The sequence below is a fragment of the Aedes aegypti genome, chromosome 3, assembly GCF_002204515.2.
Source record: "Aedes aegypti strain LVP_AGWG chromosome 3, AaegL5.0 Primary Assembly, whole genome shotgun sequence".
Classification (NCBI taxonomy): domain Eukaryota; kingdom Metazoa; phylum Arthropoda; class Insecta; order Diptera; family Culicidae; genus Aedes; species Aedes aegypti.
Window position 1 is genome coordinate 292332835 of NC_035109.1, and position 15912 is coordinate 292348746.

General features: G+C 38.4%; 2 protein-coding genes across 3 annotated transcripts in view; both read left to right on the forward strand.

Moving 5' to 3' along the window:
• Positions 1–6766, forward strand: part of LOC23687867 (casein kinase II subunit beta) — a 29827-nt gene extending 23061 nt beyond the window's left edge. The window contains exon 7 of one of the 2 annotated variants that reach the window (XM_021855926.1): positions 5352–6757. In XM_021855926.1, coding sequence (XP_021711618.1) covers positions 5352–5378 — 27 coding nt within the window. In that variant the 3' untranslated portion in view covers positions 5379–6757. Of the gene's footprint in view, positions 1–5346 lie in introns of both variants that reach the window. The other variant, XM_021855927.1, reaches the window with a different exon arrangement.
• A 6285-nt stretch (positions 6767–13051) lies between these two features.
• Positions 13052–14259, forward strand: LOC110678862 (CENPB DNA-binding domain-containing protein 1-like). The gene is made up of 2 exons (XM_021852396.1): positions 13052–13264; positions 13321–14259. The coding sequence occupies exon 2, from the start codon at positions 13331–13333 to the stop codon at positions 14141–14143; it is 813 nt and encodes a 270-aa protein (XP_021708088.1). The 5' UTR covers positions 13052–13264; positions 13321–13330; the 3' UTR covers positions 14144–14259.
• Positions 14260–15912: the final 1653 nt, after the last annotated feature.

The window sequence follows — 15912 nt, forward strand, 5'->3', positions numbered from 1 at the left end:
TTTAATAGTTAATGTGTCCTCCTTTGGCTTTAAGGACTTGCTTCAGGCGCTTCGGCATGCTTTTCACCAGGTTTTGTAGGTGTTGTGGTTCTAGTTCTTTCCAGGCGCTCTCCAAGGCCTCAAAATAATTATTTTTGTTGGTAACACCAGTTTTGTCAACCCTGGCATCGAGAATCGCCCACAAATTCTCGATGGGGTTGAGGTCTGGGCTTTGTGGAGGCTATTCCAGCGGTTTAATCCGACAATACCGGAAGAAAGACTTGGTCTTCTTGGCAGTATGCATCGGGTCGTTGTTCTAGAGAAATATGAATTTCTCTTCAAGGCCCGTCTGGATCAGCGAAACCTCCAGATTTTCCCGCAAGATGTTGATATAGGAATCTGCCGTCATTATTCCGTCGATTTTCACGAGGCTTCCTACTCCACTCCATGAAAAACACCCAAATTATTTTTTAAAGTACCGTAAAAACTTGAATTTTTATTATTGCCAAAAATCAGTAACTAGAAGAGGCTTCAGGAAAAAATGAAAAAGGATAGGGATGTTCAAAAATAAAAATTATAAAAATCAAAAACCAAAATTCATAGATTTGCGAATAAAAATAAATCATTGCCCAAAACGTGTTTAGAACGATTTTAAGATCGAAAATAAAAATTTCGGTATTAGAGGGTTAAAAGAACACCAAAAATAAAATATCAAAAAAGATTTAAGTGTGTTAACTTTAATTTGAACCAAATCAATGAGAGAAATTCGAAAACTGGTAAGGTGGGCACTTTATTTTGCCTATCAGTGTAGATTCTTAATTCAATATTGAAGATTGGTGCTTTCGGAAAAGTTGTATTTTCGTTCGTTATTATCGAATTAAATCGAGTTTATATGTGGTTCCTCCATTATAAATGGTTTTACGAAAATATGGTAAAGCAAACGAATGCCATATAAATTTGATGATATTTTAATATGAATTTTCAATCTCACAAGCATCACTACCTTGTTAGTTTCAGAACTATGTGACAGAATATCGTAATAACAAATATTCCTGAACCTAACAAACAATTTTTCTGAAAACATTTGCTCAATAACTATTTTTCATCGTGAGATATGAGTTGAAAGCGGTAGAATGTTTAACGTGTTAGACATGCAGTAAACTTTTTTTTTTGGCACAGACAGAAGGTTAAGGGTTGCTGAATCCATTGCCGTTTTCAAGAATATCACAGCACATCTAGTTTTTGAGATATTGACTGTTCAAAATGCAAAATGATACTAGCTTGTATCACAATTTATTTGCTTAATTTGCCATAGAATTCAAACTTCATGTCATACTTGCAAGTTGTAATAAAAGTTGAAAAACATAAAAATAAAAAAAAAATGTTGTCATTGAAAATAGCGTGATTTTTCGGGCATTTCGAACATACACACTTAGAAAATATCACCGACTCCGGTAATTTTTTGTACCGAAATAAAAACCGCTGAGCGCTCGGTAATGCTTCCGTTAAAGCTAAGAATTACCGAACAATCCGTAATTTTAATCGAATCGCAGCTGTCAAAAAATTACAATATGCTCGTGAATTTTTACCGAGCGAATTGTTAAATGAATTACCGAACGCATTGTTCTGAACAACAGGCAGTCGGAATAGAAAAGGATGATCGAAAAAATAAAAACAAATAATTTCATATTGATATCAAATGTGATTGATTGATTTATTTCGCGTTTTCATTTTTAATCAAAAACTGACTTCTTTGCAGCTGTTTATCACTTATGAACAAAACCGCCACTGATTCCGTTATGGGTGTTTATACTTGATATGCGACGATGCCATCCGGAAACATAATTTGGCTGTTGTATACTAAAACGAAAACATTGATGTTAAAAATTAGCTTTTAATAAAAACTGTCAGGTCATACGTACGGAAAAGTAGAACCGGGCGCTCATCCTGCCGTACACACTGCCGTAGTATAGTTTTTTTTTTCCAAAAACAATGTTTATAGATCGTGTCGTGTTGATTAGCACTTCTAAACAAATATGGCTGACTCAGAAATTTCTAGTTACCATTCGTTCGGTAAAGTATTGAAGCAATATGAACTGAAGTACGGTGAAAACTTACAGTCTACGGTGAATCTGAACGATTTACAGTTTTTCGGTTAATAAAACGACGATTTCGGTAAAAGTTGTTGAATATTGTTTTGATTTTTTTAGCTTTTTCAAGGGTGTTCGGTAAATCTCGTCTGTAATACCGAAACATCAGTTAAATATTTATTTACAGTACGTTTCCGGTAAAAAATATTACTGAACAGCGGGAAAAAATCTAAGTGTGTAGTTATAGTTTTGTAAAATACTATAAACAAAATAAGATTGCTTTATCAGGGGTCTTCCATACATGACGTAGCATTTTAGGGGAGGGGGTTTTCATGAATTCATGCCGATGTGTGACGAGGGGGAGGAAGGGGTCCCAACTTGTGGACGTAGCATTTTGAATAATTTCGGTAAAAAGAGAAGCGCAGAAAAAAATGACAAACAGTTTTTCTTACCAAACTTCTTTGTCTGAATTATTAAACTTAAGTTATTAAATGATAATTAAGCTTCAAATCATTAATATGATAATATTTAAAATTTTCTAATTTTCTTGACAATCAAACAGATTTGATGAAGCTTTAAATAGTTATGTGTGTATCATATTGTATTCGTGTCCAAACTATTTTATTTATTATTAAAAATTCAATCAATTAAGTAAAAATCAATGCTTGATCGATTTGGAAAGTACTGTTTTTCCATTTGTTAACAAGACATAGAATCAACCGTTTAAGTTTAATTCACATTTTCTGCTGGAGCTTTATTTCCTCAAAAGAATATAATATGCTCAATGAGGCAAATTTTAACGTTATAATAGTAAAACAAGATATTTAAACAAGATATTTATGAGGACAACAAATTCGAGTGTTATTCTTAATTTGTTAAGGTGAAGGTAAATCGAAGCCAAAGCTCAAATACTCAAGAGCACGGATCTGGAGAACCAAACATCCGTGTGAGTTGAAAACCTTATCGATTGGTCACCACCAGCTGGTGACCAATCGATTAAGTTTTTAGCTTAAACGGATGTTTGGTTCTCCAGATCCGTGCTATTGAAAATTTGATGTTTGGCTTCGATTCATCTTCACCTTAATAGTCTTATCTTTAAATTGTCTGACCGAGTGATTTGGTAATTCAGCGAAAGAGCATTTTTATTATTTCGTTGTTTCATTATGAGTTGTGTAAGAATATTTCAGTATGGGTGACGATGATAAAGTTGTTGAAATATTGATAAAGATGTTTGTATAAAAATAATTTGAAAAATTCTTCTAATATAACACAATTTCTGTTTAATATATTAAAGAATAGTTTTAACCTTTACTCATAGCTGTTAATTTTATCATTCCGAGCATTTTGTTTACGTTTGCAGCTGTAAACTTGGTTTATGTTTAAACAATAGCGAAAATACTTCAAATAAAACAATAGCGAAAGTACTACACTTAAATTTAACTAAATTGAATATAAACTGGGAGCCACAATTATGTAACTTAAACAGGAAATAAATTAGTTCAAACTGTTGTCCAAATTACCGTTTTGATTCATATTACGGACACTTAAGGCCTCAGTGAAGTATAACTCACAAAAAAGCATGTAAAATAAATCACTCCGTATGATTCCTCCGCGTTATCGAACCTTCAAACCCCTTAAATTTCGAATGGTGAGTGAAGATTTCGATTTCGAAACATGAATAATTTTAAACAATTAGAAGTGTGTGGAGTTTACATGATTCTTATTCCGGACGCTTCCTTACTTTTGCCTCATATTCCGGACACTTCGATTCGAATTCCGGACAGGTCAAACAAATCACAAATAGAAAAGTCAAATAATCAAATGAAATTGTTAAACCACTAGACAGACGCCTAAGGAAGTTGGGTATTATAAATTTTCATAGATATCTATGGAAAATTTTTGTTGAAATGAGCCTTGAAAGTGAGAACTTTTGAACGGCAAAAATTGAAACATTTCGTGTGAAATGTTTCCCATACAAAGTAGAGTGTCCGGAATTTGAAGCTGTCCGTAATATGAATCAAAACGGTATTTTTGAGCGCTACGGTACATCAGACTATCATTAGTCAGATTATCCTGACGTTTCAGTCAGTTAATAATATCAAAACTTTGTTTTGAATTTCTGGATTTCTGGATTTTTAGGAAAACAAATTTAAAAATAGAAGGCGGGGGGGGGGGGGGGGGTGTGCTTGATGTGCTACGTATTTTCCAATTGAGGTATCAGCACCTGTGACTAAATGCTACGAGTTGGGAGGGGGTGTAAAAAATCAGTGAAAAAATGCTTCGTCATTTATGGACGGCCCCTTACAGAAGTAATCCTATATGTATTGAAAATACAGAAATTTGTTCCTTCAATTTTGTGCTTTTTTGCATCGGTATATTCTATTCGTCGGTATAACTCGATAATTCTATAAGTCGATGGTACCTTGAACAACAATTACCTTGTATTACAATTAACCCTGTTTTTGGCATTTTATTGATGAAAATTTAGTGTGTATTTTTCTGCAAACATTGGTTTATGGTTGGCATAAAGTGTTCCTGTCATAAAAGTATCGATATTTTGAATTTCAGCCAGCGAACTTTTGTCCCACACTAAAATCGAACTCTTGCCCAACTGGTGGGGCAAAAATTCGTTTAAGATAATCAATTCTAAAACTGTTATACCTAGCTTAAAATGGGTTATAACACCTTACTCTAATTTGATCCTTGAAACACGCACAAAAGTGTCGTTTTTGTTAACGCAGAGAAAACTATTTTGATTTTAAATATATTCAGAATCAATTCAACAATATTTCTGCATTATTTGCCGGCCTATATGGAAAGTGTACCAGTTATAGCCATAGTGGTTCCCTATTTGGCCATATGTGATACTATACGTCAAATATACGATTTCCATTACCCACTTGCCCCACGGTACCATAATACTAAACAAAAGGCCTAACTAATATGAACAAATTTGCAGATGATCGTTTTTGTAAGCTTCAACTTTCATTGAAAATTTTATTCTGTGAATTGAATTTGCTCAAAATATCTCAGGTTGAATAGAAATATTCAACGACGTCACAACATAGCTCATACCAAACGTACGGTTTTCGGCCAGTTCGGTTCGTTATAAACGTTCATCTAAACGATTTCTTTCTCTTCCATCCCCCATATCCCAATTTGCAACTGCTTTTCTCGATCCGATCCCGTGTCGTCAATCGTCTACGTTCGATCTCGATTGATATTGCGCCCTTGCTCAAACTCGTCGCCATCCCACGTCGCTGTTGTTCTTACTTAGTGAAGTGCTCGGCGAAGGTCATCGACAACTGAGTTGCCGACAACTGGGTCAACGAGAAAATTGTTTGATCAAAATCAACAGAAGAAGTGACCACAAACATCCCTACATCCCCCGATACAAAAAAAAAAAACCGACACCCAACAAGTACACGCGACAACGCCACGGAGATCAAGTTGAGCAGAAGATGGATGAGAAGGCGACAACCTCGACATCAAACAATAAGAGAGATCCGCAGCATTAGCCAAGAGGGAAAAGTAATACCACATAAGAACAAAAACTACGGAACAAGCAGTTGAAGAATATCAAACAAAAACGCGATAACGTAAAACATACTAAAAGAAAGTAATAGGACAAAAAACAAAATTTCTAGATAAATCAGTAAGTCATTGAACAAAAAAAGAGCATGTTAGCGAATAAAAAGTAACCAATTGTACATCCCCCAAACCACCAAATCCAAAAAAAAAAAACAAGAATGCGCATTTCGCATCGTAGAACATGGCATACTGTAGCATTAGGTCCAAAAACCATCCTTCTTGTCTTTTAGCGGAAAAGGAGAGTACCATTCATTGATCAATCAGAGTAAACATGAAAACGAAGAATGTTGTCATTTTTTCTAACAAAAAGAATTGGAATTTATTGCTAGGATGAAGCCGGGACGAAGCGGAATTTTTTGAAACGTTGTAAGACCATTCAGTGAAGTTGTGTATTTGAAAAGATAAACCAACAAATACATAGAAACTAAAAAAAAAAACAATATTAGATCTTAGCGTGATTTGAAACTTGTTGCAACAAACAGGAACTAAAACAAGCAAACAAACGGAGGAAATATACACCAGGGTTGAAGAACAGCAGCAGACGAAAAAAGAACCTCTCTCTTTTCTTCTCTTCCTACTTAGATAGGCCACTAAAGCGGACGTACGTTAGCGAGAGTCACTTTTTTGAGAAGAACATCGGGTACTGCGGTAACGAACGGACATTCTACTGAGAGAGTTGTCCACCTCTCATTTTTAACCCATTTGTATATTTTTTCTCGCTGACAAGAGGGAGAAACACTAAAATCGAGTTAGTCCTAATAGGGGTTGCATAAGAGAAATAAAAATACATCAACAACATCAACAAGAAAACATCATTTTACACCGGAAGACCCTTTTCCTTTTTATTGCCCTTCAGAAAAAGAAACAGAGAGAAAAAGCGGAAGCCTTGTTTGTATAGCTTAGTAGCGAAAGTGAGCAGTAAGATTAGTTTTTCTCAGTTTCCAGTTGTCGTTTAGTTACATTCTGCAAAACAAAACGGTGGGAAATATTAAATCTATCAAATTGTATCATATTACTTAGCTAACGAAAAAAAAGAAAAACGAAGAATAAGAAGAACAACATCAAGAATGCGGTGAATCCACTTAGTCACAGGAGGTGACATTGAAGATATGAAAATACCGGATGAAATCAATAGAAGTTCAAGTCGACAAACAGTGCGCGATTGAGTTATCAAATATGACGACGCTGGCAACCGCGGTAAGCTGAGAGCCCGTGGTTGCCAGCCGGTCGGGGTTTATAATTTATATCCAACCTAATTACATCAAAATACAGTTAATTTGCATTGAAGGAACCTACAAACAAAACTGAAATAGAATAATTATTGCTCTAATTTTACTACTATTATTATTGCTGGAACGATTAAATTTTAATAAATTATATTACAAAACAACACATTCTGGGTTATTGAGTTTGCGATGAGTCTTTTGTATTGAAGCTTCGAAACATTCCGCAGTTTGGTCCCGCATAACAATGTCCAAGGAAACTAAACATATTTGTTCCTTAACTATCAGTTTTAGATACACATTTTTTTAGTGATGTGTAATTAGGGTGGCCCTTTTGTATAACATAACAAATGTGTGCTGAATACTGTATTTATTTGAAAGAAACTAGAATATTGGCCAGCCTACAAAGAAATTATATCAGATATGTTAGCACATATACATTTCAACACGTAATGAGAAGTATAGTTTTATGAGACGGGATAGTTGAATGTGGCTGTAGAATTTATTCAATTATAATCGCATGATCACTAAAACAAATTGGGCCGCCGATTTGGGGAGTTGTGCGGTCCATTCTCTTTTTTATTCTTTTTCAGATCGACCCTATTTGAAGAATGATTGTGAAATGCTGAATTCGGAAAGCTCCCAAGTGGACAACAGCTTGCGACAACAGTCTAACTAAGTATGCTTTACATTACCAGATGCGCAATTCTTTCTAATTCATGACGATAATAATCAATGTTGCATTAACTTTACAGCCTCTCGTAGTATGTTAGTCCGAAACACCTACTTCTGCTGAAAAGATATCAATAAGTCCACCTGGAGATCACCCTATAATCTGAGAACTGAGAATCAGATCGCTCACGTTCTAAACGACAGGAAATTCTTATCCGATGTGTATCCGATCAATGTTCGCAAATATCGGACCACTAATTAGTCGCGGTAAGTATGTATGCGTAATGCGCTCAAAAGATGAGCATAGTGACACAACACGAAAACGTCCCTCGATCGACTTGGAATTACGACCTCTCTAGAATATAGTCTGCTTCTCAGATTAGTGTTCTTATCATCACTTCCACAGTTATTAACTGAGATCTGTCTTTGCTGAATCCGTCATTTACGCATTCGTATATCGTGTGGCAGGTAGGATTATACCATTACTAGTGGTCCCGGGCAAACTTCGTCTTGCCAACAAGTAGGCTGTTGAATAACGCTTTTAATCGTTCCATATAAAATGACAGTTTCTTTCGCGCTCGTTTTTTCAACTTTCCCGGTGAATATCCTGGAATTTTTATACACACGAACACGTCGGAACCCTTAACGAACAAAACTGAGAAAGAATCATTCAAACCGGTGACCCGTTCGTGAGCCATTTCGTGACATACAAACACCATTCCATTTTTATTTATATAGATAGATAGAAGATAGATAGATAGAAGATACTACACAGTTCGAACGAAATGTGTAAATTTCTGAGACATATAATGCACATAATTGGAGCGTGGAATATCATGGATATTTACATGGTATGTCATGTAAACTTCAATTATATGTCATGTAATCTAGCAGGATCCTGAGTGATTACATGACATTTAACACATTTTTACATTATTTCTAACTGAAATTTACATGACGTCATGTTTACATCGCATAAATGAAGTTTACATGACGTGTAATCTTCATTATTTTTAACTGTGTATATGTCCAGAGAAGCCAAGTCATCCTGGCCCGACCGTGAAGCGAGCCCAGACACCTTCAGCTTTGTAGCCACGGACGTTACCACTGGACTAAGGAAGGCCTCTTCTAGAATTCTCAGGGAAATTCGGCTACACTCAGGGAAATTAGTTTGAAACAGTAATACATGGTAGACTATGTCGTTTTTGAAACGCAAAATCTGCTCAATCAAAAAAAATTTCGGCTGCGCCGTTATCAAGACGCCAGTTTGTTGACATAAGCAACCAGATCGAAGCACCCGTAGAGGAAGTGACGTCTTCTTTTTCGTCTTCATTCCTATTCCAACTACTAACCAATAAATATGTATTATAAATCCAAACCGCTGCGCCTAATCAATACAGTTGACATGTCCTTAGTTAATCAGCATAAAATATGTTTGAACAAGGAATTAGAACTTAAGATTGCCGTATTGGTAAAGGCAAGTATAGTTCCAGATGGGTGTCGTTTATGAGCAGTGGATACAATGTAAATATTCTTTTTTTATAAAAATGTGTTTGCCTGTTATACAAAAATAATAAACTTTGTAGGAAAAGAGCAACATATACAACAGGCACGAAAAATAGAACATTTCTCACGTAAGCAAATTTGTTTAGAGTCTTGATCACTATTTTAATGCAAGTCTCTATTTTTGGTAAAGGTCTCTAAAGTATCTATTTAAATAAAAAGTATCTTTAAAGTCACTTTTATAATTTGCTTGCAGTGAATCCTGGTGCAAAAATCTAGAGGCTCAAAAAACCCACAGAAACTATAATATTTTGGTCCAAAAAATCCTAGAGCACTCCAACGCTTCCACAAAAGTGTATTCGAGAGTTTTTGAAAAAAAAAACGTTTCGTCATTTTTCTACGAAACCCTACAATAATTCCTAAGCCGATTTTTTTCATTTAGTTCAGGCATTTTTCTAAGATATTTTTCAAATACTCATCCTCTCAGGAATTGCTCCAAAAATCCTTCAAGCGTTACTCGATGATATCTATTATAAATTCCTCGATAAATTTGACCTAGTTTTTCCTCATAGTTCCTTCAGAAATTTCTCTTGGAATTTCTCCAGCAGTCAATCAAAATATTGTTGTTGCGGTTCGAACATTTCTTCAATAAATTTTCAAATAAGTTTGCATGATCTCCATGGATTCTTCAAATCTATATTAAAAATTCAGGGTTTCGATTCGAATTTATTCAAGTAATATCTTTAAAACGTCTTGTAGGACATTATTTAGAGATTCTAATGTTTTTTCAGTTATCTCAGCAATTTATCAAGAATAATTTAGGAGGTCTTTCAGAGATCCTCGTAGGAATTCGTCAAGTTGTACTTAGAACTTACACAAGTTTCATGTGAGGTTACTCTAAGATTTCATTTCTAAATTCCACATTTAAAAAAAATCGTCAAAACAATCTAGAAGATTTCCTTTAAATTTTCTTGAATGGCTGCAAACTTTTTTTGAAAACTTCATTGAGAAATTTTTCAAAAAAAGTTTGAAGGAATTCCTGAAAGAATTTTAAACTCTTGAAGATGCTCTAATTGGAAATGCTGTAGGAAGTTATAGAGAAACCCATGAAATAATTGTTGGATAGATGATTCCTGATGAGGTTATCCATAGCAAAATTCTAGACTAAATTGTTGAAGGTATCTAACGCGAAATTATTGAAAGAATTACTTAGAAAATTAGTGAAAAATCTCGAAATAAGAGTTTATATCATCGAAAAAAAAAAAAATAGAAAACGTTCTCCAGAAAAATATTGTGGGCATGTCGCTGATATCCATAAATCTCATTTTAAGGGAAAGGCTATTTTCCCATAAGATCGAATAGATTATTTTTTCATATCTGGCTTTGATGATTAACCCATCTACGGAAACCAAGACTGACGTGGTGTTACTATCGGACCCATCATACCGCATACCAGTCAACAACGGGAACTGGGTGGCGGATAGGTCCCAACAGCTAGCAGCTATAGGGACGATACCCAATTCAAGTCTCTAGCTCAAATGACGGTTTTTCGATAGCAAAAATCAACGGCGTATTCTATTGCAGTTGTAACGCGCCTCCAAGGTGGTCGATTGAGGAATTTTCCCACATGGTCGACAGGATGATAGCCGAACTAGCTTATCGGCAGCCAGTAGTGATAGCTGGCGACTTGAATGCATGGGCAGTGGAGTGGGGTAGCCGCTGCACCAATCAAAGAGGCCTGCTATTGTTGGAATCCTTGGCCGCATTGAATGTAAAGCTAGCAAATGTGGGTACAGTGAGTACCTTCCGCAGAAATGGTGCAGAATCGATTATCGACGTGACGTTTTGTAGTCCTAACCTTTTAGATACCATAAACTGGCGCGTTGATGACGGTTACACACGGATCATCAATCGATTCGCTATAGTATAATACCAGGCGGGTGGAAGGCAGCACGATGTAACTCGACCCAAGCCCGAGGATGGAAAACAGCGCGCTTCGACGGCGAAGTATTCATTGAAGCCCTGAGGCGTGAACGGAACACTTTGGATCTAAACGGTGAAGAGCTTGTTGCTGTGATATTACGAGCGTGTGATGCTTCCATGCCGAGAAAAGCCCTTCGTAGAGAGAACAGGCCGCCGGTGTACTGGTGGTGCGAATCAATTGCAAATCTTCTAGCAATATGCCTTCGGGCTAGACGAAGAATGCAACGCGCACGCACAGAAGCACAAAGACAAGAACACGGTGCAGCATTCAGAGAGGCAAAGTTGGCTCTCAAAAAGGAATTCCAGAGTCGAAAACGGGCATGCTTCGATAGTCTATGCCAAAGTGCCAATTCGAGTCCGTGGGGTGATGCCTACAGAGTGGTAATGGCTAAGACCAAAGGTGCCATAGCGCCCCAAGAGAAGTCTCCCGAGTTGCTGCGATCGATAATCGATGTACTCTTCCCGCAGCGCCGTATGTGGCAGATGAAAGAGAAGAAATGGCGAGGGTGACGAACGAAGAGCTGGCAGAAGTCGTGAAATTATTCGCGTCAAACAAGGCACCGGAGCCCGATGGTATCCCGAATGTTTCCTTAAAAGCGGCAGTGAACGCGGATCCAGACATGTTCGAAACCACGTTGCAACGATGCATTGATCAAGGAATCTTTCCGGATGTATGGAAGCGACAGAAATTGGTGCTACTACCAAAGGCGGGGAAACCACCAGGTGACCCGTCGGCGTATAGACCTATCTGTCTACTAGATACGATGGGCAAGTTATTGGAGAGGTTGATTCTCAACAGGCTAGTACCGTATACGGAGAGTGCGGACGGTCTGTCCAACAACCAGTTTGGATTCAGAAAAGGCGGCATCCACAAATTACGTAACGCTCTAGGGGGAGGGGGGGAGTAGGCTCAAGCGTTACGGCTCATACAAAAATTTGAAATTTTTCATACAAAAAGCGTTACGAAGGGGGGGGGAGGGGTTCGAAAATTTCCAATTTTAGCGTTACGTAATAAATGGACGCTGCCAAAGGTAAATCTACTCTAGACGCCATCCAGTCGCTCGTTCAGACAGCTGAGGTGACAATCGAGCTTAAAAGGAGCGGCATCCGTTACTGCACGGTTGTCACTCTGGATGTGAAGAATGCGTTCAACAGCGCAAGCTGGGAAGCAATAGCACACGCGCTTCACCGCCTCAAGGTACCGGTGCAGTTGTGTGAGCTTCTAAAATACCTTTTTAATGGTAGGATTCTATTGTACGACACAGAGGAGGAGCAGAAAAGTGTTTGAAATACCGCGGAAGTACCTCAAAGTTCAATCCTGGGCCCGATGTTATGGAACGTAATGTACGATGACGTATTAAGATTGTTGGCTTCGCCGAGGACATCACCCTTGTCGCCTTTGGCGAATCGAAGGAGGAAGTAGAGATGACAGATGGACCGTCACAAGACTGAGGTGATGGTGGTCAATAACCGTGCAACGGCCGTTTAGGAATGTACCATAGAGTCCAAGCGATCCCTTAGGCATCTGGGTATTGATCGACGACAAGCTCAGCTTCGCTAGCCACGTTGAATATGCCTGTAAAAGGGCATCTTCGGCTATAGCGGCACTTTCGAGGATGATGTCAGGACATGGTGGTTATAGGCGGTACCTGCATAGGTCCGGGCATTCAGAATCTCCTGCGTGCCCCAATTGTGCTGGTGTAGAGGACACAGCGGAGCATGTCGTGTTCGATTTCCCCCGTTTTATTGTTATGAGATCGCATGCTCATTACATGCGGAGGGGACACGCCCCCGACAATATAATACAGATAATGTGTGCGGATGCCGAGTGCTGGAATGTAGTAGCCGACCGACAGACCGATAATTCTCACCTCACGTCACTCGTAGAATAAGCCCAAAATAAATATCGAAATGTTCTGTGCACGTGTATAGAGGAGACCTTTTCCAGCACTGTCTGACATTCCTATCCCTTTCAACCTGTTTTGATTTTTGGCAACACATTTTTTGTTTATATTTTTATCAAAACGTCAATATAGTAATTTAAGGGGAAACAAATCAAGTTTGTGAAGATTAACATAAATATTGATTTTTAATTTTATTGCGCTCAGAAATTACAGAATCGTTTATGAATTTGCAGTGCAAACTTTTGCTTTAGGAGTGTTTGGCGCTTTTGTAATCAGTTTTGATGACTATACTTCCTTAAAGTAATATTAAAAAATAAAGGTATGCTGACTTATCCTATTGAAATATAAAATACACTAAAATGCACCAATCTCTAGATTTATCAAAATGAATTCCACCGCGAAGAAAGTGAGGAAGAGCCTTTCGCTTCAAATGAAACTAAACATTTTGGATTGCCTCGCAGCGGGAGAAAAAGTTTCACAAGTGGGCCGGAAGTTTGGGCTTGCCTTTACAACCATCACCACCATTAGGAAGCAAGAGGCCAACATAAGGCAGGCAGTCGTTCGTGGAGGCGATATGGGTGGCAGTCGCACGTCATACATCAGGGATCCGATAATTGCGGGAATGGAAAAACAGTTACTCGCCTGGATCGATGATAACAAACAGCAAGGTTTTAAATTGAGCGGAGATACGATACGATTCCAAGCTCTCCAAATATACAATGAGCTTCAGGCTGATGAAGAGACGAGCAGTCAGCCAAAACGGAAGTTCCATGCAAGCTCTGGATGGTTGGTGAAGTTTGTAAAACGGTATTCCCTGCGTAATGTTGGCGGTGTTGGCGAAGAGAGCGCATTTGCCGACGTTTCGGATTCTTCAACATCACACGCTCAACGCCCACTAGAACATATTGAACTAATGGAGGTATTGGTCGATCCCATCGGTACAAGCAATAACACAAATATGAATGAGAAAAAACCCCAAGAGTTCAACCAGGAAAAACTTGGCGAACTGATCAAAATGGCAGGAAAAATGGTAGATCTTTCTTTGGACGAAGATCTGAACACCGAACGAGCAGTAAAGTTCCGACGAGATCTGAATAGACTGATGGGTGGCTATAAGGACCTGTATGAAAAACAGTCCCGCCAGCTTTCGAGCGATAGTGGCAGCTCGGCCGAAGAGGAGGACGTACTTTCATCGTAACGATAAGTGACACGGTATTACCTGGATCTCGGCTATCCCCAATTCCAAACTTATTGGTTTTATTTATTAAAGTGAATTACAAAGATCATATTGTTGTGGAGTTATTGCACATTAAATTTCTGCTAATCTCATTACCTAAATCATCAAGAACAGACTAATAAACTTTGCTAAGGGATGGTACACAAATTATGTCACGCTAAATTTCAACTTTTTTGACCCCCTCTCCCCCCTTTGTCACGTTTTTTGTATGAGTCCTCCGAAATTTTTGTAAGGCTTGTCACGCTTGGCTTGACCCCCTCCCACCCCTCGGAGCGTGACGTAATTTGTGCATGACCCCTAATGTGAGTTTATCGTTAAACTGGCTTACCCAACGTGGCTAGCCAAGTTCTAACGGAATTTGGAAGTTTAAAACAATGTATGGTCTTTCTAAGATTCATAATGTATATATGTTCGAATGCACAATGGCACCATCAGCAAAGAAATTTCTTTATTCCAGGGAATGTCTGAAAACTGAAAGTGCAGTGCCAAAACCATGCGTGCCACTCAGAAATTGATTGTGCGTCTCCCCTTCTTTGCGAGTAAACTCAAAGCAAGGCGCAGGAGACAATTTGTTTTTGTGCGAGACACAGCAAAGCACAATCTCTACTCTTTCAGTAGTAGTAAGTATGCTTTGAAAGCGGACAAGCACCGTGCAACCCCGTTAATTTGAACGGTACCTCATGCAAACCATCGGGGTTCATTTTTAATTTGAACATCTAGTCACCCTAGAAACGTGTTTCTGGTCACCTCTTTCACTGTTTTGTTTTGATTCTGCGTTCCGTTCCACATCGTTCCATTCCACTTTACTCCGTTCCATGAGCTCAATGACGTTTGAACCATTTTTAATCTGAACGATGTGAAAATTAGCGGGGTACAAATTAAAAAGTGTTCAGATTAAATGTGATAAAACCAACGGGGGTACCCGATATGAGCTTTGTAAAAAATTATAGTTGTGGTGTTGTGTTTGATCCTTCGACCTTGACGCTTACTCCTGCGGGGGCCGGCGATGAGGGCAGGATCAAACATGACGCGCATCGGTCGAGTAAAGTGAAAAAGTGCCGCGTTCGATTAGTTCTCTTTGATCTTTCGACGTTGACGCTTGCTCCTGGGAAGTGCGTCAAGAAAGCCCGAGCAGTCGTCAGTTGTTTTCCCTCTCGGGTCGCGCGCTTATTTTCTCTGAGTGCTTTTATATAGCCGAGCAAACGAGTTAAGCTGAAAGTAGGTTGTTGCTGCTCGGAATAGCAACCATTGATATGTGTAGTCAGTCTAAGCTAAGCTAAGCTTTGCAAAAATTTATAGTTGTAGATCTTAGTCAGAAACATAAGGTGGTGACGAATTATGTTCAACGTGTTTAAGAGTTTTGACAGGCACATATTAATGAAATGAATTCAAGTGAATGTGTTTACGCGTGTACGGAACGCAAAGAGTGAAAATGAGACAACTCGATACCATGCATCCCAAAACACATTGTGAGTCAGCACTGCCTGGGTGCAGTCAAGAAAAAAATACTCCTGCACGTCTCCTTCGAATTTTGGGTGCTATCTCACAGCAGCGCGTGTAGCACCGAAAGCGATTTGAGTCGCACCCCATCCCTGTTTATTACTTGTTGTGAAAGTGCTCTGAGAACATGGAGAACACAGAACATCAGTGAAGTGAAGGATAATTACATACGGTTGGTAGTGATGACTGCAAAACCGCCTATGTTTATGAAGGCGGTGAACGCCATCGAA

Excerpts from the sequence above, each read along its gene's own strand:
- LOC110678862 (XM_021852396.1), top strand. The coding sequence starts at position 13,331 with ATGAATTCCACCGCGAAGAAAGTGAGGAAGAGCCTTTCGCTTCAAATG.